The following is a 26,113-nucleotide window of genomic DNA, read 5'->3' on the forward strand; positions in this document are numbered from 1 at the left end:
AGTCCTTAAATATTTCGACTTTAAAAAAATATATCTTTTTTAACCGACTACTGTAAATAGAGCTTGAAAAATAATGAAAAATGGTACTTAAATAAACTTAGGAATATTTGTCGGAAAAAGTGCCTGCAGATAATCAAGCACTTGAGCAAATAAAAAAAATGTCTTTAAAGATATTGCTTTGCAAAACAATTTTTACAAACTTTTTAAAATTATACTGATTGTAATCGTATGTTATTTGGATGATGATAATATTGAATCGGTGACGTATTAGTTGTGAATGCCAAATCATCAACATACCGTTATTAACTACTGTGCACTTAAAAGTGTTATATTAGAGTTTGTGTGTGGGCACATAGTGGTCTCCTAAAAGTATGCTATGTAAAAAACTGTATTTTAATTGTACCAATTATATTCAAGTGGTTCAATTTCCGCAAACATAATTTTAAAACCAGCAGTAATAAAGTCTGGGACGACTATATGATACCCTTCACCACTTTGGTTATATTCTATATATGTATCCTAACAGACGTCATCTTTTCGAAGGAATACTAATTTCATTACGTTGTGTCAATCAATTTACATTAAATAGGACGAAAATTTATATGGGAGCTATAACTAAATCTGAACCGATTTTCACGAAACTTAGCACACATCATTCTCGACCTAATTCAGTACCCTATGCCAAATTTCGTGTAAATCGAAAGTTATTAGGAACTTTGGTGCCCGATTTACCTTAAATCGGACGAAACTATATATGTGAGCTATATCTAAATCTGAACCGATTTTCTCGAAACTTAACACATGTTATTCAAGACTCAATTCAGAACACTATACAAAATTTTGTGCAAATCGAAATTTATATAGGGACTTTGGTGCACAATTTACATAAAATCGGACGAGAATATATATGGGAGCCATATCTAAATCTGAACCGATTTCCACGAAAATTAACACACATCATTCCCAACCCAATTCAGTGCGCTATACAAAATTTCGTGCAAATCGAAAGATATATAGCGACATTGGTGACCCATTTACCTTAAATCGGACGAAAATATATATGTGAGCTATATCTAAATCTGAACCGATTTTCTCGAAACTTAACACACGTTATTTAAGACTCAATTCAGAACACTATACAAAATTCCGTGCAAATCGAAAGTTATATAGGGACTTTGCGGCACCATTTACATAAAATCACGACTACTATATGTAAATTAGCACACATCATTCTGGACTTAATTCAGGAAGCTATACCAAAATTCGTGCAAATCGAAAGATATGTAAGAACTTTGGTGCCCCATTTACCTTAAATCGGAAAAAATATATATGGGAGCTATATCTAAATCTGACCCGATTTTCTGCAATTTCAATAGGGGTCGTCCCTGGGCCAAATAAGTGACTTGTGAAAAATTGCATTCAAATCGGATCATAAATGCGACCTGTACTTCGTTTACAATTTAACATCTAGCTTATTCTTTGGCCCGATTCCCTTCTCTATGTAAAATCTCGCGATGTTCGGGCCATAATTGCGGTATCTGGTCATAATTGCGACCAAGCGATCGGGCCATAATTGCGACCAGAAAATACGAAAAAAAGTATTTGGTTCATTTCATCCCCTAAATATTAACCCATCTTTACCAAAAACAATAGTGGTCTTCATTGGCCAGAACCCATCCTATATGCAAAATTTCGTGAAGATTGGTCCATAACTGCGGCCTGTATCGTGTTTACAAATTATAATGGACAGCCGGACGGACGGACACACATGTCTATATCTACTCAAATAGTCAAGATATGACGATCGGTACACTTAAAGGTGGGTCTAGGGCCAATATTTCGCGGCATTACAAACTCTTGAGGCTGCACTAAGCTATAATACCCTAACAACATAGTTGTGTAGGTTATAAAAATACACACATTTTAAAATTTATTAAAAAAATAATTTATAAAAATCCACGCCCTATAAAAATACTATATATACCATGATTTTAATTTTTTTTTTTTAAATTAGACTAAAATATATAGTATTATATGCATTTTATTTCTTAAAAAGATTTTTTTTAATCAACTTATATTTTTAACAAAAAACACTTAATTTTTTATTTTTTTTTTTACAAAAAAGTTTAATTTTTTCGCAAGGTAAGTGTTCAAGTGACCAGCACTTTTGTTTAAACAATTTCAAAAAATTTAATATAAATTCCAAAAAAAATTGAGAGATTTGCTGTTCGCTTTAACGTATTTTTTTTAAACTGAGATTATATAAAGAACCTGTTTTTTGTTAACTACATAAAACCCACCTGGGGCTTTAACAGAACTGAAATAATTTCTAAAATATTACAAATTAAATTTTGATTTTCAAAAAATTCCCAGAATTTTTGCAAACGTTTCCTTTCATATAAAGAACCAGCTTTTTTGTTAACTACATAAAACCCGCCTGGGGTTCAACAGAACTGAAATAATTTCTAAAATATTACAAATTAAATTTTGATTTTCAAAAATTTCCCAGATTTTTTGCTAACATTTCCTTTCAAATGGTGTTTCATGTTTTTTTTTTTCTTTTAAAAATTCCCCACCCCTGATATCACATAAATCCATTCCAAATACGATGTCAATCGTGTAAAGACAGCCGGATATTCCTTTGTACAGCCAGAAGATTTACCAAACGAAGTTAGACCAATTTGTATCAGGCCCTGGAGATTATCATAGATAACCAATGGACCACCGCTATCACCACTACATGTTGATTGGCCGCCGGTGGTGTCAATGCAAATATTACTGGGACGCACAGAACTTCCATAGACAAATTGGCATTCTTCATTGGTCAGGGTATAACGAATTATGTATTTCAAAAAAGGGGAGATATTTGAAGATACTGAAAAAATAAAACCAAAAACCAATGAAAATCTTTCTATTACATTTCCATGTTTTCTGACGACTTACCATCATTTTCACGACCCCAACCCGAAGTAACAGCCTCTCTATATTCATAGGCCGGATGAAAGGAAAATAGTCGGGGCAATGTTATGGGATATATGGCATCACTGAATGTCACCCTCGAGGGTAGACGCAGCAGGGCAATATCATTTTCCAATGGAGATGATTTGAAATGTTCATGGATGTGAATGTCGGCCAGCGATATCCGATATGTCTGCTTGGGTTGTAGGCGGTGTACCGACCCTAAATATACTATAACACCCGTGATGCTGAAAAAAAATTATTGAAAACATTTATTAAAAATAAAATCCATGCATTGGGAAAATATTTAAAAAAAAAAAAAAAATCCACCCCTTAAAAAATATTTAAAAAATCCACTCCTTAAAAATATTTACTTCAACACTTGAAAAATAAAATCCACGCATTGGGAAAATATTTAAAAAAAATCCACTCCTTAAAAAATATTTAAAAAATCCACTCCTTAAAAATATTTACTTCAACACTTGAAAAAATGTTTATTTTTTAATTCCAAGGCTATATACTAAAAAATAGTTTTAAAAAATACTAGCCTATGGATATGCTAGAAGTTGAAAAAATATTTTTTTTTAACTGGAAGTTGAAAAAATATTAAAACTTACCCATGAACACAATGACCCGCAGTCAATATCCATTGATTTGATATCAAACTACCACCACACCATGTAAATTTTCCCGTCGTTGTTTCAATATTCAATCCAGCCTGATAGGGAAATTGATTTTCGTCTGCCAAATTACCGCCGGAAATGCGACCATTGATCTGCCGGCCTTCATCTACGAATGAGGCATGATCCGCCGTAACTTCAAATGGATATCCATAGATCATCGGGCAGATACAACATAATCCGATTATCAACAAAACTTGTAATATTGACATGGTTCCCCACTTTTTGATGTAGACGGAACTAACTACCAGCGTTAGATTTTGTCTATTTGACAACAATGCCTTGAATTGAACTTAAAAACTAACCTCTTGCCGACGCGTTCTACTTATTTTTATACATAAAACATATGTACATACTTAGGTATGTATATGTAAGTATGTATGTTCGTTATTGAAAGACTCCTCTCAAAGATAGCCCAAAAAATTGGCGTAGTCCGAATTGTTGGTACTGCCCTCCCACCATCAAAATCACCGAATTCTATGGGTGCCGTCTTTCTTTCTACATTTCGATCGAAATCTCTGCATAAAACGATAATGTCCAATTCACATTCTTCATATGTATCTATGTGTGTATGTATGTACTCAAGAGTTTTAGAATATAATCAACTAATGTACAACCAATAGAAAGTCAGTTATTGCTGTTATTGTTATTGGAACATGACAATTATCATTTAAACAAATTTTGATTGCGATTACTTTTTTTCTAGTTCAGCGTAATGGGAAAATACGGGAGTTATCTCGACGCCATTCATAAACGCTTGACAAAGAAAGCTTTTTAATCATTTATCAAATTTAGATACAATTCCTTTTTTTGGGGAGGCTTCAAGCCTTTTTTAAACACATTTTTTAAACGAGGAGTGTTTAATTTTTTCTTAATTTTTTTTAATAATTTCCATAATCATGGATTAAAAAAAAATATATATATATAAGCGCAATTTTTCGTGTGTTTGTTTCTCAAAAATATATGTATATAAAATTTGTATAAGCCTGTATTTAAAAACAGTTTTTTCCAAACATCTGTTGCCTTCCATACATGATTACCCCCAAGGGGTTTCCATCCATTCTTATCAGTACGTCAAAGGCTTTCTGCAATTTTTCCACAAATTCGGCAAATCTTCTAAATATTTTCAAATACTTCAAATGGTTGTATTGTTCAGAGTATAAGCTCATTATCATTATCACAATGTATTTGCGTATGCGTTTTTTTAATTTATAAAAAGATAATCTTTTGATAGGAACATGATATTATATTTTTCAATATTCTGGACGCCAATTAATATTTTCTAACAACAAAATTAAATAGCAGCATATATTGTGGGAGCCGATTAGCCTTGACGTGTGCGTACAATTTGATAAAGCAATTAGGGTTATCGTTTAGGGCATGACCAAAGCTATGGCATTTCTTGTGGGAATTTTTCCAAAGGATAGTTTTATGAAGGCCTTTATCCTTCGTTTACTTTTTTTGTAATAAAAAAACACATCATTTGATTTTTAGTTATAGTTGTTTGTTTGAAATTGTCAAATAATTTATTTCTCTATATAGTTATTGCGTCTGCATTTTTATTTTGTTTTTTTATAATTATAAACATAGTATTTAAAAATAATGATTATACAAAAGGAAAACAAGAATAGAAGGGGAAACAGGCAAAATAAATAAGTACAATTTTGTTGGTTTGTTTGTTTTTGTTTAGTTTTGTTTTGTTTTGTTTTTGGAAAAAGGCCACGACTTAATTACGCGTCTATTGTGTATTTCATTTTAGTCTTCGTTGTATGATAATGGTTGTTTCTTTTTGTTGTTGTTGTTGTATTTTTGTTCCGAAAGAAATATTGGTAGTAGTAGACTGCAACTTTTTTATATGGACATTGGCGATGTTGTTATTATTTGTTTTTGTTTGCAAGAAGAATTGCCTTGATTTGTTTTCAGTTATTTTATATAAATATATATAGGAATAATGATTGTCGCCATTGGCCCACCATTGGAGCGACACCATCACTGTGTTTTTAATGGATTTTTTGTTTTGTGTTTGATTGTGTGAACACCGAAAGAATTTTTTAATCGACACCGGCAAAACCCTGACTGCCTTCAATGGCTTTGATTAGTTTATCCTTTAATTGTAAATAACCCTCATAGGGTGGTAAATCTAAACGATTAAAGCTGTAATAAAAAACAAAATTAATTAAAACCCAAAAAAAAAAACATTTCTCCATTGTCCTTACCATGTATGCGCCCTGGGATAGTTGTTGGGTGTACCCCACTTTTCAATGGTAAACATTTGTGGCCCATTTGACCCGTACAATTCCTTGAAACCATTCATGGGAACACGCGATGTGCCCGTTACAAATTGCAACAAACGCGAACGCATTTCATTGGGGAATGAGAGAACGGCACGCCAGAACCATTGAATAATTATGTGATTCTGATGATAGTCACCCTTGTACAGGGTGTTCTCCCGCCAATCCTTAACATCAATGTTCTGTATGCCGCACATCAACAATTCCAGTTCATGTTCATCAAAGATTTTAATTAAATTCAGGGGAATTATTGAACCAAAGCCCTGCAAGAAGGCTGACATTTGTTCCTTGACACGGGCCACAAAGCGCCACTCGATCACCAGCTTAATATATTCATCTTTATTTTCATCGGTGACCTCAATATTGGCCCCACCCGGTTTCAATTCATGTTGACTCTTCTGACCGAATGTGTCTTCATCCACACAGAATGTCAGCTCCAGTTGGCGGGGATCATTCTCCTTAATCCACATTAGGGAATTATAATATTCCGTATCTACTGACTCCATATCCTTGAGATCAATAGGTTTCTCCAACATCATTTTATAGAAGGGACGTATAAAGAAGGCATCCAATAGTTTACCATGATACACAGCCATACCGGCAATGCGACCAATGAATCTATGCGGGGTGGAAGAGGGACAAAAAGAAATCGATTAAAAATTAAATGTTTTTTTTTTTTGAATTTTTGAATAACTCACTTGAAATAGTGCAAATGATCCTCATTACATAGACCACTGCCATTATTGATTTGCAGAGTATAATTGTCCATGGCTGAGTACTCGAATAGACCATAGTAGGGATTGAACATTTCTTTGGATAACAAATAGAACCATTCTCTGGCCAAACCACCATAATCTGGAAAATAAAAACATATTATTAGAAGTACATAAAAAATAGCAATAAAAAATTATAAATTTAAGAAAATTATATTATATAATCAAAATATTTATTTTTTTTTAAAAAATATAAATATATCAATATATAATTAAATTATAAAAATATATATTAAAAAATACATTAAATTATAAATAAAAGAAATAAAAAATGCCTAATTTTAAAATTTATTAAAAAATAATAAACCTAATAAAAAAAATTATGTAATTTAAAGAAATAGATAAATATAAGCGAAAATTTTCAAAAAATATTTTTTGTTGTAAACAATTTACATATGTTTTTTTGTGAATGTTGTAAATATTGTTACAATTATTATATATATGAATGGGCTTTTTTAATTATTTTTCTGAAGACTTTTTTGAATTAAATTTTTATAAAAGTATTAACATTGTTTTTTTTTAATATTAAAAAAATCCTAGTCTATTAATTTTTTCAAATATCTATGTCTCACATTTGTCATTCCTTCACTTACCCAAACCCGTTTCTCCTTCAAATTCCACCCATAATTTGGTTTTCAATAAATCCGTTTTGGTTACTTGGCTGATAATTCTATAAGAATCTTCTAATATTGATGTACGACGAACACGAATTTCAAATTTGTTTGGTACATTTGTCTGAAAAATAACATTTCAATTATGAGTATATAAATTAGTCTTCAAATTATTTTTCAAACTTACAGGTCTCCTAAGATGATTCTTAAAGTATTCATATTTTTGTTTGTAATCCCTGGAATAGGGTACAGCTTGACCAGCAATGTTGGGATTTGAAAGACGGGGATCTTCCCATTGTGTTGTTCTGGTATCTGAAAATAAAAGAAGACATTTTTTTAGTAATAACTAAATATCATTATATGCAAAGATTTCAAAAACCCACTATGATCGATATAAAATACACGACCATCGGTATGTACACGTTCCTCCCAGCCTTCGGGTAGTGGTCCCAAATCATCTTCGACACGTCGTGTTTGATTTGGCATTGGACTGGCCCGACCATTACGTGGATCTATCCATGTTGTACGCCTGGAGGCATGATCTATAAAGAAGGTACGACCATTGGGTGCCACCTGCATGGACCATCGTGGCGGCAAAGGCTCTTCATCTGTATTGGAAGCAGCCTAGAAATTAGAACAAAAATAATCTTTTGGTATATTTTCTAAGTTAGCAAATTTCAAAATTTAAAATCCATACCGGTTCTGTTGTAGCTGCATTATTGTCCTCAACGGAATTTCGTCGTGTCGATGATGCCGACGTTTGTGAACGATTTCCACTATCTGTTTGATCGCCATCTTCATTCTGCTGGTGGTGAAATGTAAAAAAATATGTATAAAAAAATATTTAAAATTAAACTGAGCAAGATTTAGCGGATCTATATTAGGCATTCATTTGTAGCAATAGGTCAGTAGCACAACACTTTTATTTTCAACAATGTAGACACAACAACAGTAAAAAAAAACTACCATCCACCAAATGTGGTACCACACAGATGGCAAAATTGTAGTACATGTTTAAAATGGTTCCTAAGGTATGGGACTATGTAGACAAACTATTTTGATATTGTTTTCAAAATTTCAACTTCGTCTCTATAGTCGTGTTGAAAAGTGTCAATACATGATTTTTTAGAAACATGTTCTTTCGACCAAATGCAAATACAACTTTTTTATCCAATAATTAAGGGACGCAGGACAAATCTACTACACTACAAGACTACACAAGACTTTTCATGTATCTATGAGATGTGTGCAATAATTTTTAGAAATTTGTTAAAAAAATAGTGCAAAATGTTGTTATGAGATCATATGAAAAAGAGATCAATATACTCCATATTTGTTAATTTTTTTTTTTTTTAATTTATTTCTTAAGCCAGACTCATTATAAACTTAAAACATCCTACCCATGTCGTTACTTGGAAAAATATATTAAAAAATTGCGGCACATGTCTGAACTGGAAAAAATATTTAAAAATCCTCACCCATGGCGTTAGTTGAAAAAATATATTTTAAACACATGTTTTTTGTCTATTATTAAGAGATTGTTGTTGTTTTGTCTATTATAAATAGATTTTTTGATTAAGATTAAGAGATTTTGAAAAAATCAAACCCAGTTTTGTTTGAATTAAAATAAATTACTATACAAATACCATTCTGTAATCAATGAAAAATTGCATGTCAAAAGGGCAGACTTGGATTATTTGGTGTACCATTTGTATGAAATCGAGTTAAATTATGTATGGGAGCTATATATAAATACATGGACCTGATTGAGCAACCGTTGCATACACCATTCGTTTTTTGTTATCACTCTAAATTCAATTTAATACCCTCTGCCAAATTTCGTGTAAATCAAACAAACATAGGCCATTCGGTGCAACATTTACATAAAATCGAACGAAAATATATATAAGATCTATATCAAAATCTGAACCGATTTCAACACATAAATTTTTCCTCTATTGCATTCGCTGCGCAAAATTTTGTCTCAATCGAACAAATATTGGGAGTTTGGTGCATCATTCACAAAAAACGGACGAAGCTATATATGGGAGCTTTATCTAAATCTGCACCGATTCCAACAAAACTTCGCTTACATCGATCTGGACCTAATTCAGTACTCTGTGCAGAATTTTGTGCAAATCGGACAAATATTGGGAGTTTGGTGTATCATTCACAAAAAATCGGACGAAACTATATATGGGAGCTATATCGAAATCTGAACCGATTTTAACAAAACTTCGCAGATATCAGTCTGGACCTAATTCAGTGCTCTGTGCAGAATTTGGTCCCAATCGGACAAATATTAGGAGTTTAGTGTATCATTCACAAAAAATCGGACGAAACTATATATGGGAGCTATATCGAAATCTGAACCGATTTTAACAAAACTTCGCAGACAGCAATCTGAACATGATTCAGTACTCTGTGCAGAATTTTGTCCAAATCGGACAAATAGTGGGAGTTTGGTGTATCATTCACAAAAAAAAACGGACGAAACTATATATGGGAGCTATATCTAAATCTGCACCGATTCTAACAAAAGTTCGCTTACATCGATCTGGACCAATATTGGGAGTTGGGTGCATCATTCACAAAAAATCGGACGAAACTATATATGGGAGCTATATCGAAATCTGAACCGATTTTAACAAAACTTCGCAGATATCAGTCTGGACCTAATTCAGTGCTCTGTGCAAATTTCATTCAAATCGGACAAATATTAGGAGTTTAGTGTATCATTCACAAAAAATCGGACGATACTATATATGGGAGTTATATCTAAATCTGAACCGATTCCAACAATATTTCGCATACATAAGTATGGACCTGATTCAGTGCGCTGTACAAAGACATAATACCCTGTATCTGTTATACAGTGGTGAAGGGTATAAAAAAACACTGCAAATAATATAAGTTAAAAACATTATTAAAAAATTCAGACCTAAGTCTTTGTCTTTACTTAAAAAAAATATTTTTTATGACATTTGTAAATTTAATAACCTGTTATTTGTAAAATTATTAAAAAAAAACAAGTCTAATTTGTTACTCGAATAAAGTTAAAAATCAACCCTTATCTGTTACTTGAAATATTTCTAAAAAACACAACAACACACTTTGAATAAAATATAAAATCCACACACTGAAAAAAAGTATTTTTGAAAAATCCGCTAATAGTTTGTAAATTAAAAAAAAATCCACGCCTAATTTGTAGTTTGAAAAATTACTTAACAAAAACAACGCCTTATTTATTTATCAAAAAAAAAAATTAAAAAATCTCAACCCAATTTGTTACATGATTTTGTTATATGAGTAAAAGGTCTGAAAATTCTATATCCCATTCAAAATTTCCAGAGGTTAATTGTAAATTGTTTTTTTTTTATGATATTAAAGAAACATTTTAATGAAATACACAGAGAGAGAGTTTTATAAAACAAAATGACAAGGACAGACTCTTTCGTATTTTTTTTAAACCACAACGAAAAACGTAAACGAACAGAAACATTTTCAATACCATTCCGTTTAGTAAAGTGGTGTCGAAAATGAGAAATACTTCACACAGATATACTCATCAAATATTACGAACCGATAAATGCCTAAAAGTTTGCCCGGAATTATTACGATTACGTAAATTTTCCAATGCCAGGCGAGATAGAGGATTTCCATTTTGGCCCAATCTAATTGAAAAATTGTTTTTTTATTTAAATATCACAGTTAAATTGCATATAAAATATTGCACATATTTTACACTATTCACATAAAAAAACCAAGTAATTCACAATAACAATACTTGGAGAGCATACCAACTTTTGGTGACGGATATAAGAAATATTTTATATCGTAATACAAATTATTCAACAAAAATTTAAAAATTCGAAATTGTGTGGAAGAAATTTAAAATGACGATTTTTTTAATTTCGATTTGGTTCTTATATCCGCCTCATTATTATTAATTTAATTTTCTTAAAATTCTTCTTTATATAGAGATCGAATTTAAAAAAAAATCAATACGAATTCATAGAAGCCAACCTGTTACGATCCATTGTATTATCGTGATCGTTTATTTGACGCACCGGCCTTAAATCATTGAGTAAAGATGTTACAGAAGTTTCAAGCCGATTTGTTGGATGTCGCAGGGAATTGTATACAAATCTAGGGGAAATCGAAATTTTGTACCTTCGCCGTTATTAAATATGGAAATTAATAAAACAAAGTTTTCCTTTTCAAAACGGCGACTATTCACAACACAGCAGATAATCAAATAGGGTCGTATGTATACTCCCTCCAACGTGAAGAAAAAAAAAAACATTTTAGAAAAGCTTCGGAAGGAATTCTATATTGTTGTTGTTCTTATAGAAGAAAAGGCTTTTAGAAGACTCTTCTGTCTATAGAAGAGGTTTAGTATTTGACTTGATTTTTTTCACATCCAAACATTGTAAAAAGAATATTTCAAAAAATTCAGATTTAAAAAAATATTTTTAAAATTTCACGATCTAAAAAAATATTGTCCAGGTCTTAAAAAAATATTTTTAAAAAATTCTCTATTTAAAAAATATTTTTAAGAAATCCATGCCTTGAAAATTGATTTTAAAAAAATTCATGCCATGAAAATTGATTTTTAAAAAATCCATGCCTTAAAAATGGATTTTTAAAAAATTCATGCATTGAAAATTGATTTTTAAAAAATCCACGCCTTCAAAAAATATTTAAAAAAGAATTAACGCCATAAAAATTAAAGGTTTTAAAAAATATATGCCTTGAATTTTTTAAATGTATGATGTGAAAAAATAATTAAAAATCCACGCCATAAACATGTTAGAAGATCCATAAAGGAGACCTTCTAATCCTCTTTCCAATAGAAGACCTTCCTTCCAAAGCTTTCTATGAGAATATTTTTTATTCAAAACCATTCTGTGATGGAAGCTCAACAAATGGTTAATGGTGAAATTTAGAATTGATTTTCTATGTAAGCAGCTAGCTATGTGTTGTGAATAATTTCCATGTGAATAGTGTAAAATATGGCGGTTCAACAACCTGATGTGATGATCTTCCGGCGCTGAATCATCAAGAGTAGCATTGCCATCATCAATTATATGATTATCATTACTTTGATGAATGGGACAGGATGTGGCGGAGGAGGTGGAGCTTGTGGTGTTGGAATCATTGCTATTTGGTGTTGTACTACTATTATTTGTTGTTGTATTATCATCTGTACTACTTGATTGGCTTATGGTATCCTATAAATATCAAAAACATAAAATAAAAATTGAAATATTTTCTAGCAATACCCAAAATAAAAAAAAAAACAAAAGCAAATTAGCAAAGGAGAAATGCATTTTTGAAGTTTAACCCAATCACAACATACAAAGATACGATCCAGATGTAAATTTTTATCGAGTATATCATTGTTATGCGATGATGATGCTGCCCCCCTACGACTGTGACTGTTGCGATGATATTGTTGACAAGTCATTACGTTTGTTTGCTTGTTGTTATCGTTATCGTTATTATTAGTATTTTCCGATGATTCCAAACCATCATCATCTGAACTATAATGCACGGTACCGCATTCGCAACAAATTTCAATATCGGCGGCGGCATCACTACTACTACCACCACTTTCATTGCTCGTACTACTTTCGGTGCTTAACGAACTACATAGGAATGTACTGAAACGTTGTACATTTGTATCGGAAATACTGCCACCATGGTTTTGTGTATTCACTGCTGATGGACAATCATCACGATTGTTACTAACATTGATTCGATTATTACCAAACTGATATAGAAAACCAAAAAAACAAGACACATAATTGTAATAAATATTAAATAAACATGTAAATATATGAATTTTGGAAATAATTAATTTACCACTTCAGCTACTGTTTTCAAAGGAAAAATCAGCTACATTAAGTAGAAAGTTCTCATAAAGACGTTTTAATGTGAGGCCCTTACGAATTGAAATTTGTTCATCCCTAACATTGTTCATTACTAACGTTGATTCGATTATTACCAAACTGATATAGAAAACCAAAAAAACAAGACACATAATTGTAATAAATATTAAATAAACATGTAAATATATGAATTTTGGAAATAATTAATTTACCACTTCAGCTACTGTTTTCAAAGGAAAAATCAGCTACATTAAGTAGAAAGTTCTCATAAGGACATTTTAATGTGAGGCCCTTACGAATTGAAATTTGTTCATCCCTAACCCCGTTACGAAATTTATACCATAATCAATAAATGTAAATAACGTTCGATACAAATTCTCTTTCATGATAAAGGTAATATCCTCTTCCTCCTGTTATTCTCACACAGATATTGGTTTCTTTGGATACTTACGTTTGAACGATTTGTCTCTGAATCATCCACACTAATGTGAAATCGTCTTTGGAAATCTGAAGCTGCTGCTTCCATATTTATGTTAGCATGATTGGTATTTAAACTGCAAACAAATTAAATAATTAAAAAATAATTTTAAAATATACAATTTTTAAAAAATAGTTATATTTTTTATTTCTATGTGTTAAAAAAAACTCATCTAAATGATTTGTTTTTAAAAAAATTCGCGGTCACGATTTTGTGTTTTTTAAATCCAAGCCAATCCACGACTAAAAAAAATTGTTTTTAAAAAACCCAAAACTAAAAATGTCTTTAAAAAATTCGTCGACTAAAAATTGTTTTAAACAAATCCAGTCTCTAAAAAATAAAAAATGCATACATAAACCAGAAGGGAAAGTAGTAAAATCGGACTGGGCCGACTATATAATACCCTTCACCAATCGCAGGAACATAATCATGTCTTTCTGCAACCTATGATAAATTTGATTTCATTCGGGCAGAATTAGAGCCGTCTGCGTACCATGGGACAAATTTATGGAAAACGATTTATAGCAAAATTGATACACGCTATTGGGTACGGCGCACTGTTAAAAATTTAATTTCAATCAGACAACCGTTCGAAATACATATGGAAGCTTGGGCTGCATCTGCACCAATTTCAACAAAACCGAATAACGTCAATCAAGTCCTAATTTGATATGTTGTGCAAAATTTCGTGTAAATCGGACAAACATTATGAGTTTGGAGCTATATCTAAATCTGAACGGATCTTCACGAAACTTAGCACACATCATTCTAAACTCAATGCAGTACGATATGCCAAATTTCGTGCAAATCGAAGCATATTTAGGGACTTTGGTGCACCATTTACTTTAAATCGGACGAAATTATATATAGGAACTATATCTAAATCTCAACCGATTTTCACGGAACTTTGCACACGGCATTCTAGGTTTAATTTAGTATGCTGTGCCACATTTCGTGCAAATCGAAGCATATTTAGGGACTTTGGCGCACCATTTACTTTAAATCGGACGAAAATATATATGGGAGCTATATCTAAATATGAACCGATTTTCACGAAACTTAGCACACATCATTCTAGGCTTAATTCAGTACGCTTTGCCAAATTTCGGGCAAATCGAAGTTTATTTAAGGACTTTAGTGCACCATTTACCTTAAATCGGAGGATAATATATATGGGAGCTATATCTAAATCTGAACCGATTTTTCCTAATTTCAATAGGGTTCGTCCTTGGGCCAAATAAATGAGCTGTGCCAAATTGCATCTAATTCGAATCATAAATGCGACCTGTACTTTGTTTACAATTGAACATGGACAGAGAGACGGACGGACATGCATAAATCGACTCAGAAAGTGATTCTATGCATATTGTCAAAAGGAACTATTTGTCAATATCGTTTCCTTTTGCCTGTTACAAACAATATGCATAAAGACATAATACCCTGTATCGCAGTGTGGTGAAGAGTATAGAAAATTAATTTCGAAAAAACACGCCTAAATTTAAAATAAAATTCATGCCTCAACATTTTTTTTATAATCATTTTTTGTTGAGAATCCTCGTCTATTGAAATATGTTTTTTAAAACATTCTCGCTTAATAAAAAAAAATATATAAAATTTTGTAATATCCACTTTTAAAACAACTTTGAAAATATGAACTTACTTTGTAGGCCTTTCCCATTGTGTTGTACGAGCGGTGTGATTTACATAATACGTTCGACCATTGGCATCCTGGCGTTCTTCCCAACCGGGTGGTAATGGATCATGATGATTTCCCCCACCATTGGCAACAAAAGCATTCTGGGAGAAAAGAAAAAAAAATTCAAAACCATTTTTTCAAATTTGAAACAATATAAATGAAAACAATTCTGCATACCGCCGGTGCTGCTCCTGTCGTTGAAACATTTTCTACATGTTCCCAATCACCTGTACTGGTATCCGGTTCAACCGTTTCCCTTTGCTCATGTATAAATGCATGATAGATTTCCAAGGTTCCTTTGATGCGGGATTTGGCGCTATATTTGTTTTTATATTGAAAATATTTTATTTAGAAAACAAATAAATTAATGTTTGTTATGAAACAAATTATTTTTTTCTTGTGTATACATGTATAAAAACATTCACTAATATTTTTTAAATTATTTTTTTTTTTTGCAGCTATAAACTAATTACAAACAAGAGACAAAATAAAATAAATGATAATTACACAAAACAAATAAAACTAGATGAACATAAATAATGAAATGTTAAAATAGATGAATAAGGACAAACCAAAATAACACAACAATTAACTAGGTACTACCCGTTTTCTAAATATTTTGTTTGTTCAATTAAAATATAGCAAACACTTGACTTGAAGCCATTTGGGTAGGTGGTATATAGGAATTCTGTCTTAGGTCTTTTTTTGTTTGTTTTTGACTCAATCGACAACAAACCAAAATGGAAATAAAAAAGAAAACAGAAATTAAATAATAAAAAACTGTAAAATAAACATACCCTACTGACCTTCTAGGCCTCAAAGGATAACTTTGGGGTGCTATCGTGCGACCCTCTTGTTCTGTTGGCAGATTAACCAATGTCAGTTCCACCATGCCAAGGAAATCGTCTCGTGTTAGACGATTCTCGTCGAATACTTGAAAAACTAATTTATGTTCTGTGGGTTTAACCTGCAAGGGAGGAGAATATACACACACATTAATAAATTTCAGTTACAATAAAGAAGAATTTTATCGAAAACTTACCCGAAATACAAATTCTTCATTCCATGTTGGATTTAGAGTCTATATATGTGTGTGTGTTTGTGTAGTACAAAATAAACAATATCAATAATGTTAGCAGATAGGTAAAGACATCTGAGGATATTCACCTTTCTTACCTTCTTTTTAGTTTTGGTTAAAACTGAATCTATATTAATGTCACCATTTATTGTATTCAAATCTATTCTGACATAGGGATCACTGGAAATGTATAGAAAACCAAAAGATGTTAATACAAAAATGTGTGTGTGTTTTTTTTAATTTATTGTTTACAAATACCTTGCTCCAAATATATCCTTTTTGGCTAGTGACTGTCCATTTAGTATAACTATACGTAAGTGACATGTGTCAGTGGTGTCATTCTGAAAAGATAGATAAGAAGGAAAAAATCATTTATTAAAAGTAAAATAAAAAACATATTTAATAAATCGAGGTGGGCAGGAGCTGCTTAAAATGGCATTAAGACAAAAACAAAAACGGACTGTATCGTTATATAGGTAATATACAAATCTACAAATCTGACTTGGTAACCCATAGGATACAAAAAAATATTAAAATTCGGATATTTTCATTGGAAAGTATTCCAAAAATTGCAAAACCTAAAAATGAAAACTAGAGTGTGCCTGTATATGGGATCTATATATAAATATGGACTAATATTGATTATTTTGTTCTCAATGATTCAGAACACCAAATATCAAATTACAGCCAATTTATTCGGAAAACGTGTTCAATATCATCAAAACACTAAACATTTTAGGATGCCATGATTATTTTTGGTTGTTTTGTAGCAGCCCTATTGATTTTACACAATGGTCTGAGGTGACAGACGTTGGTCGAGTAAGACTCGGGTCGTTTCGGATCGGATCGTTGACCCCTCTGTCGTGGAAACAATTAATTTTTTAAGGGGTTTTGTTATCCAATAAGTACCCAAAATATCAAATAATAGTCAATTTAGTGGGAAAAGCGTCCAAAGTACCTAAAAAATTAGGTTACCGTTATATTGAACTACAGCTAAAGGTGGATTAATATTACCATGTCCCAATTTTTTAATATTTGAGGTTATCTCTTGTGGATTTTTGTTTTGGCTCTAGGTCAATTGAAAAACTCGTTGGTTATGTTTTTCTTTTTTGTTTATTTTTATTTTCCAATATTTCGACTGTCTTCGGCAGTCATCTTCAGGGAATTTTTTTTTTGAGAAAAGCAACCGATTTTCATCACCGTCTAGCATAGACGGTTGAATTAACATATCACAGGTCAACAATAACAACAACATTTGAGGTTATCTTTACATAGAGTCTACCCTATAGAGAGATTTGTCAACCAATGAGAACACAAAAATAACAAATTACACACCATTCAGTTGAAAAACGTGTTCAAGATTCGCAAAATATTAAAATCGGAGGCTAACGTTATTGTAGGCTATACCTAAAAATGGACCAATTTTAATAATACTTGTTATGAATATACTTAATCCAATGAGATCCCACAATATTAATGCACACTGCAATCTGTTGGAAAACGTCGTGTCCAAAATCCTCAAAATACTGAAAATCAGAGGGTTTTGAGAAATAGACAGATAATGATTATATTTAGTAAGAATATTTTGAACACCAAATGGGGAAGCAAAATGTCAAATTACAGTCCATTCTTTTGGAAAACGTGTTCAAAAATACCAACGAAGTTATAACGTCAAATGGGAACTAACCCGAAACATGGGCCAATATTGATTATTTTTGGTATGGCGATTTGCAACCCAATCCTAATTCAAAATATCAAATTGGTTGGAAAAATATGTTCAAAATTTTTAACGAAGATATACCGTCATTAGAGGGATACCCTAAAAAAATGGACAAATACTTTTTATTTTTGGTAGGACCATTTTTAAATTTTATCCCAAAATGTCTGCAATATGAAATTAATGCATCCATAAACCTTAACATACAAACCAATAAATTGAGACCAATATAGTCCATCATCGAACATTACCTACCTACAAACCAAGGGCACATCTGTGTACAATATTAACTTTTTGACTTCAAGAATACTTTACATTTTCTCTGGATCAAGAATATATATACCGATCTTATATGCAATTCGATTAGTGAGGAAATCGGAGAAAATCCACAGTTACTCAATTTATTTGCCTTTAGCTTCAACATGTTATGATCATTGAACTAAACAATAACATTTAATAAATCAACAATTTTACCTTGAGAAGTTGTATAAATTCAGTTTTTTTTTCGAATAATGAAACCATTAGATATTAAACTGAACCTCATTTCACCATCAGAGGAGGAAACTTCAATGATTTAAAAAGTGCCATGGAAGTGCTATATATTTACGCCGACGCCTTCCCTATAATAGTTCTTGGGTATGGTATAACTTTTCTTGTTTCGAATGTGCGAAAATATTTGAAAGCAAAAAAACAATACACATCGTCGATTCTATTCCACATTTTTTATTCTTTATAAATTTATTTACATTATTTTTGTTTACTCGATTTCTTAATTTGAAATTAAATCATTCATTATTAGGTGAATATGATAAAAAAAAAAATGAACATTAGGTTTTTCTTCACGTGGCTTGTTTGTTGTACAACGTTTATCTTGATTTTGTAATGTAAACAAAACAAACGAATCAACCAACGAAAAAATTAGAAAAACTCCCAACATTTGTAAACAAAATGTAAAATAGAAAAAATTGCGGTATATATCTATTGAGAAACATATTAGGCAGGTAGCACTTAGAAAAAAACGAACAGAACAAAATAAGGAAACATACCTAAAAAAGGAAAACTGAAATAAAGTCCACCGAAATGCCAATTTTGAATTTAAAAAACTATATATAACAAAGTCGATCAGCCGTACGTTGCCGAAAGATATTTATAAATAAATTAAAAAAAACATTAACAGTGTTTCCATAAAAGTTAACATTTTCCGATTAATTAAAAATATATGTTTTCATGCATGGACACACATGTAAATAAGGTCCTTGGGTATTAGAGTAATACAGAATGCCCTATATGGGAGTGTTTATACCAAACAAACTAATAGTAGTCGTAACATTTGTATAGAAGTCTTTTATAAAAATTGCTGAGCTTCATCGACAGACATACAGTGGCTCCATCGCATAATCGGACAAAAGGAGTATTAACTAAAACCAGAAGATTTTTGGAAGCAGGTAATTTGATGATAGATCATCTTAAAATACATTTCTATTGATAGTTTTCATTATATAAAGATTCTGTTTACTGACGAAAGCAAATTTAACTTGCACGGGTCAAATGGAAAGATGTATGTGTGGCGTAAGCCAAATGCTGAATTTAATCATAAGAATACAAAAGCCACTGTTAAGCACGGAGGAAGTTCTGTTATGGTTTGGGGCTGCATGTCGAGTGCGGGAGTAGGCAATTTGCATTTTATTGATGGAAAAAGGAAAATTTTGTCTACCTCAACATTTTAAAACAAAATGTAAAGCAAAGTGCAGACAAATTGGGTATCGCGAACAACTTTGCCTTTTATCAAGACAACGATCCCAAGGACACATCAGGTGTTGCAAAGCTTTGGTTGATCACATAACTGCCCAAAACTTATAGCCCAGACCTTAACGTAATTGAGCATCTTTGGGAATAATTAGCTAGTAGAGTGTATGAAAAAAATTTAACTCCTTAGTACAGCTTCAGGTGGCTTTACTGGAATCTTGGAACTCCATAGGTATGCCAAAATTTGGTCAAATCAATACCGAAGCGTTTACAGGCCGTTCTGGACAACAAAGGATATGCAACTAAATATTAATTTCTCGATTTTTTCATTTTTTAACATTGATACTTTGCTTTGTCCGATTTTGCGTTGAACACAATAAATTGAGTTAATTTTGTTTTTCTGACGAAATTTACTGTTATCACTAGAAAAGTCAGAAATATAAGTAAGTAATGTGTAAATAAAAGCGAAAAAAACTTCACATTTAGACAATTTTTTTTGAAATGTATAGCATTTTTATATCTGACAACCACTTGTCCGATTATTCGATGGAGCCACTGTATGTGCCAAAGAATTTGTCTGTGATCAAGAAAAAGGGTCTTTTCCTAAGATAATTATGTCGTCTACTATTTATGATACATCCCATAGGATTTATTTGAATATTATACTGTATTCTATAGATTAAATATATAGAGGTTTTTTATATCGTTATCTTCTTATATTTTATTGACGATCCCTTCCTCTATTGTCATTTCAGACAAACGTGGCAAAACAGGCAAAAATGTGTCTATGGTTGAGAGGGGAGGAAGGATTTCAGACACTTATGGTATTGCATGTAACAAATAAAATAAAACATCATAATTGCCTACTGAGATACTCTTGCCTACTGAGGTACTCTTTACTATTTTTGATAGCTTCTGGATATATAAGGCTGCCTTCTATAGATAGATGGAGATCCTTTACAGATAAACAAATATTTCTTTTATCGATTAAAATGCTTCTATATGTTACCAAAGGTCACATTTGTTTATAAAAGAAATAATTTGTAGATGTTTGGTGTGTGTAAAATAAGGTGGAATCTTTGTAATTAACTTTAAATTGGCCTCATGAATTGTAAATTGGCTTAAATTGCAAAGGTCATAAAAGAAATAATTTGTAGATGTATGGTGTGTTTAAATACCTATAGAGTATCAATAGCCTTCAGTAGCAAAAAAAAAACACCTGATGGACGTCAATATTTTTGCCTTATTTCTATTTTTTTGAGTATCCCGTTTGTTAAGGTCATTTGTGTGTAATTCTATTCTTTATGAGAAAGGAGAGAAACGAAAAAAGGAAAACAATTCAAACCAAACAGGTTAATTAAAAATCGCCTCCTGGATGTAATGATGGTGGTGTTGACACACTGCACACCATGAATGGGAGATTACACGGCTGTTGTTGACAGTTGTTGTTGTTGTTGGCTATTCATTTAAATTTTTAATAAACCAAACACACGACATCGAATCTATAATATATCATACACAACGACTTTACAAATATATTTTATAATAGATTTTGTGAAGTTGGTCAAGGATAATGAATTTTGATTTGATGTTGTTGCTATTTTTTCTTTTTCTCTTTACTTACATCACTGTAACCATGAACTTGTCCTTCGGCTAATGCTTCAGCCATATTCAGTCAATTTTGCAATATAAGTTTCCTTGAAACTCACAATTGTTACAAACGAAAATAATTTAAATACAAAACACACAATTTAAATTGTTGTGAATTTTTGCGTCTTGGCTCTGTTCTCTGCTGCTACTCTCTTTTGCCTGTTTACACTTAGTTCTCTCTCATTTGAAGGGGACACCACCTTGGTTCTGATTGTGTACTGTGTGTGTCGTTGCTCTCTTTTTTGTTTATTATCGGAATTAAGAATTAAAAATAAAACATAACAAAAAACAAAAAACGCATTCATAAAACGTCGTAATATAAACGATAATGAATGTAGTAAGCCGCCGCGATGGTGGTGGCAGTAGTAAAAGGTACTCCACAAAAAAGTTGGCTGGTGGCTGGATGGTTGACTGACTTGACTGCCTGCCTGGCTGGCTATGTACCTTTTGTCGTCGTACGCCTGCCTGCTTCGCTATCTGTCACGTCTTGTGGGGGGAAATAACCGAAAACTGGTTTATATGGCACAATGGCGGCGTCTGCCGTCGTCGCTGCTTCTTCTACTGTGGCGTTGACAGTGACGTTGGCGGCAATCTTGTTGTCGTTGATCGCCAACAACAACAAATGGCAATGTAGGACAAAGGGGGGAACTAGAGATTATTTTAAAATCTCCCTCTCTCATTGGAATGTGTTATTTTTCAGTCGTCTTTGCTAATGACTTTTGTCAATTCTTTTTTAAGTTGTTTTTTTTGTAGTATATTTTGTTAATGTAAGAAGAAGAAGCAAAAAAGTAGGTTCTAATCAGGCACACACTTTGGGGATGGCTTTGTTTTGTTTTTTCTTTTTGTTTTTTTTTATTTCGACCACCACCCAATGACAATTAATCAATCGATCAATTTTGCCTTATTTTTTTGAACAACATTCGAACACTTTGGTAGTTTTCCTTTGAAGTAATAATCGTTAACTGTTTTCTATTTTTAAATGTGCATTATGAACTTTGAATTTTATTTAACCAAAAAAGTAATTTTATAATTTAATTAATATTTCAATAGGTCGCTGTCTGCCATTGCAATCGAGGCGGCGATGATGGCATTACTTCTTTTACAAATCCCTCTATTAGATATCGCTCGTCGAGTTGGATGACTAATTTTTTTTATTTCTATTCTTTTTTCAATTTGCACAGTGTTTTGGACGGACGGTGAGCCACACACAAGCTCTTACACACAATTTAATTCATTTATTTTTACTGTTACTGGCTAAGGAACGCTTTATTTCTATTTAAATTTAATAAAACAATTCATTTTATTTTTCTTTTATATTATGTCGTGTTAATCTTTTCAAGAGCAGTCAGGTTTGCTTTTGACAAAACAGACACACACACTATCATGCCACCAGTTATTTTTCTGACGTTTTTTGTTGGCAAAAACTAAACACCGTTTGAAATTCTTGTTACATCTTTTGTTTGGCAATATTGTGAAATTAATTTTTTTGAAAAAGAAATCACATTAACTTCATTAAATCATTAACATGTTTTGTAAAACAATTTCTTTTTTTCTTTTCTTCTTTAATTCTGACCGACAAAACTCACAAACACACGCGCAGTCATTGGAGGGGAACAATACCACTAATTGTCCAACCGAAAAAATAAAAACGTTATTACGCTCTCATGAACTTAACTAAACTAAACGGCGAGACCAGCAAAATGACTACAAATGTCATCTGTCATGTGAGCTGTTGCTCTCCTAACAAAATACAGTACATGAGGGAGCCTACAATGGCCCCTCATTGCTCAGTTATTTTTACAGAGAGTAGCTGAGATATGGGGGAGCAGCCTTATGTGGTTTCCACCCAAAATAAAAAAATGCCCCTTGTTAATGTTATTTTTCTTCTTCTTTTCTTTTCATTGCTTTCGTTAGTTGGGTACTTAATGTTTGCAGCAAACAGCTGTTTTATCATGCACACACAAAAGCACTCTCTGCTCACACACAAAAATTCACTGAGCAAAAAAACAACTACAACTGACATGTACTGATTGTTTATGCTTTTTGGGTTTTTCATGTTTTTTGTTTTAACAAAATACAACAACTAGAGGCCATGCCATAAATTAATAAGTTATTGTTGTATTAAAAGAGGAAAAAGGGGGAGGGGGCTGAGTGAAAACATTTAGTTGTATTACTTACCACCGTGGCTAAAGATCTTCTTGGTGTATGGCCGCTGCCACTGAACTCTTGGCTCGATTGTGATGAGAAACGTCTTTGTTGGCCTGCAACGGAAGCTGCACGACGACGCGGTGGCGGCCGGGGAGCATCATTGTCTGTCGCTGGCGGCAAAACCGTATTATTGGCAGAACGTGCAGACATTATGACGTTATTGTAACACTTCTCAAAAATGCAACATTTATTTTGACAACAAACGGTTTAAAAATTCTCTGCAAACATTATTTTAAGAACAAAAAGAAAAACAAACACATTTTTATATGAAATGAAGGCACACACATACAAATAATTGATCTCATCATCAGCAATACCGTCAATTTTAATCATTTACGATAAGAGTTTAATCGGAACATTTTTGCAAAATCTTTATTATAGGGCAATAATAATAATAATAATTTGTATATGAATCGGCAAGAATTATTAATCACAAAGTCTCTTTTTTTAATAAAAATATCTCTCGTTTGCAACTATATTTTTTTACTTACAACTACTACTATTTTTTATTGGAAGATTTTTAATAGATTTTCTTATTAGCTCTTCTTAGCTTTAATTTGATGCTATTGTTTTTGTTGTTGTTACTTCTTCACGTATGTATTCTTTCTACAATGGGGGAACGTCGGTTTGCTGGCAGCGCTATTTGTACATAATATCTATTTTATTGGTTGAAATTTCACTTCGAATACACTTTAATGAATGTACATTTTAATTAACATCTTGCTAGCTACATACGTATATATTTTGTATAATAAAACATTATCATTGTTATAAAAAGAAAACACGAAATAACATTGAATCGAAATAATCTTTCTCGTTGGAAATACACAATAACCGACGACTTGGGTTTTTCTACCATTAGGGATGGGAAAATTGACATTTGATAAAGCGATTTATCGACTTTTAAAGTTATCTAGTTGGCAAATAAATTAGTTCAATTTGTTGATTCACAGTACAAAAATTATATTTTTTATATGTGATACTAGCTTAAATTATAACATATATTATTTATGCAAACAATGTATAAATACATTTCATATAAAAACGAAAAGGACCGCAATGTTTTACAATACAATTTACCACCGAGAGAGAGGCAGAGGTAATAAAAGAGTTACGGAATAGCATGTACATTTCATATAAAATCGAAAGGACCGGTAAATACATAGGCAGAGGTAATAAAGAGTTAAGCAGAATGTTCGCGTTACCAAGAGATCTAATAATAATATCACCCAGGTAGCAATCGAAAACGGAAAACGGAACGGAACAAATTTGAACTTTCTTTACGTTTTCATAATGGAATTCTATTCACAATAATGCATTTTGGCAGCAAACATGAGTGGCTGGGATATCCCCTTGCGCGTTGCTGAGCAGAATGGTAGCGTTGAGCCGTCCGTAGCGTTATGTGTTATCGAAAATACAACAACCACAAGAAAACCGCAACAATAAAGGGCTAAGCAGAATGCTCGCGTTGAGCCATCCGTTGCGTTATGTGTTATCGAAAATACAACAACCACAAGGAAACGATAACACAAACGCTCGAAGTTGATGTGCGCTGCGCTTCGGAGTTAAATATATTTTAACTTTTTGCGTGCGTTAACGCGATAACAAAAAACGCCCAACGCGAAAATTCTGTTTAGCCCTTAAAGACCTAAGCAGAATGGTCACGTTGAGCGTTTTTTGTTATCGTGGGAACGCACGCAAAAAGTTAAAATATATGTAACTTCGAGGCGCAACGCATATCAACTTCAGGCGTTTGTGTTATCAGGTCCGTCTGCGTACTTTTCCAGTAATAATTAATCAGTAAGTTCTTTTGTGAGAGTAAAGGGCTAAGCAGAGTGTTCGCGTTGAGCGTATTTGGTTATCGCACGCGTTTTGGTTATCGAAGCGTTAAGGACTAAGCAGAATTACCGCGTTGACCCATCCATTTCATTATGTGTTATCGAAAATACAACAATACCTTTTTTCCGCTTTACTCCTCCTCCAACTAGTCCACTTTCTATTTAGTATAAAATCTTTAAAAAATCGAGCTCAGCTTCTGTAAGTTTATATTTTGTGTAGGCCCGCTCAGATAATTGAAACACGTTGTAGGTAAGCGAAGACTTAACAAATCGCCATTTTGTAAAAATTTTATTTTTAAGCCCGTGGGCGTATTATACTATTAAATTGCGCCATTCTTATGAGCCGTCCGAAGACGAACTATTAAGGGTTAAGCAGAATGCTAGCGTTGAGTCATCCGTCGCGTTATATGTTATCGAAAATACAACAACCACAAGGAAACGATAACACAAACGCTCGAAGTTGATGTGCGCTGCGCTTCGGAGTTAAATATATTT

At 32.2% G+C, this 26,113-nt stretch overlaps 3 protein-coding genes across 4 annotated transcripts in view; all 3 read right to left on the bottom strand.

Moving 5' to 3' along the window:
• Positions 1-26,113, bottom strand: part of LOC133331572 (E3 ubiquitin-protein ligase Nedd-4) — a 307,165-nt gene that overhangs the window by 85,033 nt on the left and 196,019 nt on the right. The window contains exons 2-16 of one of the 2 annotated variants that reach the window (XM_061539956.1): positions 21,547-21,628; positions 16,718-16,800; positions 16,558-16,639; positions 16,424-16,462; positions 16,188-16,348; positions 15,562-15,697; positions 15,346-15,482; positions 13,659-13,761; positions 8,011-8,115; positions 7,697-7,937; positions 7,501-7,625; positions 7,296-7,437; positions 6,628-6,784; positions 5,855-6,547; positions 5,686-5,792 (exon numbers count right to left, since the gene is read on the bottom strand). In XM_061539956.1, the coding sequence (XP_061395940.1) occupies positions 5,690-5,792; positions 5,855-6,547; positions 6,628-6,784; positions 7,296-7,437; positions 7,501-7,625; positions 7,697-7,937; positions 8,011-8,115; positions 13,659-13,761; positions 15,346-15,482; positions 15,562-15,697; positions 16,188-16,348; positions 16,424-16,462; positions 16,558-16,639; positions 16,718-16,800; positions 21,547-21,591 (2,352 nt within the window). In that variant the 5' untranslated portion in view covers positions 21,592-21,628 and the 3' untranslated portion in view covers positions 5,686-5,689. Of the gene's footprint in view, positions 1-5,684; positions 5,793-5,854; positions 6,548-6,627; positions 6,785-7,295; positions 7,438-7,500; positions 7,626-7,696; positions 7,938-8,010; positions 8,119-13,658; positions 13,762-15,345; positions 15,483-15,561; positions 15,698-16,187; positions 16,349-16,423; positions 16,463-16,557; positions 16,640-16,717; positions 16,801-21,546; positions 21,629-26,113 lie in introns of those variants that run through there. The other variant, XM_061539955.1, reaches the window with a different exon arrangement.
• The window catches only part of LOC133331575 (MICOS complex subunit MIC13 homolog QIL1), a 267,176-nt gene that overhangs the window by 76,626 nt on the left and 164,437 nt on the right, over positions 1-26,113 (bottom strand). The window lies entirely within an intron of this gene.
• LOC133331550 (brachyurin) lies at positions 2,562-3,799 on the bottom strand. The gene is given in 4 exon segments (XM_061539934.1): positions 2,562-2,875; positions 2,944-3,206; positions 3,507-3,517; positions 3,572-3,799. Coding segments are annotated over 4 exon segments (816 nt in total).

The sequence above is a fragment of the Musca vetustissima genome, unplaced genomic scaffold, assembly GCF_032173495.1.
Source record: "Musca vetustissima isolate MV318-11 ecotype Yass unplaced genomic scaffold, APGP_CSIRO_Mvet_v1 utg1319, whole genome shotgun sequence".
NCBI classification, from domain to species: Eukaryota; Metazoa; Arthropoda; class Insecta; order Diptera; family Muscidae; genus Musca; species Musca vetustissima.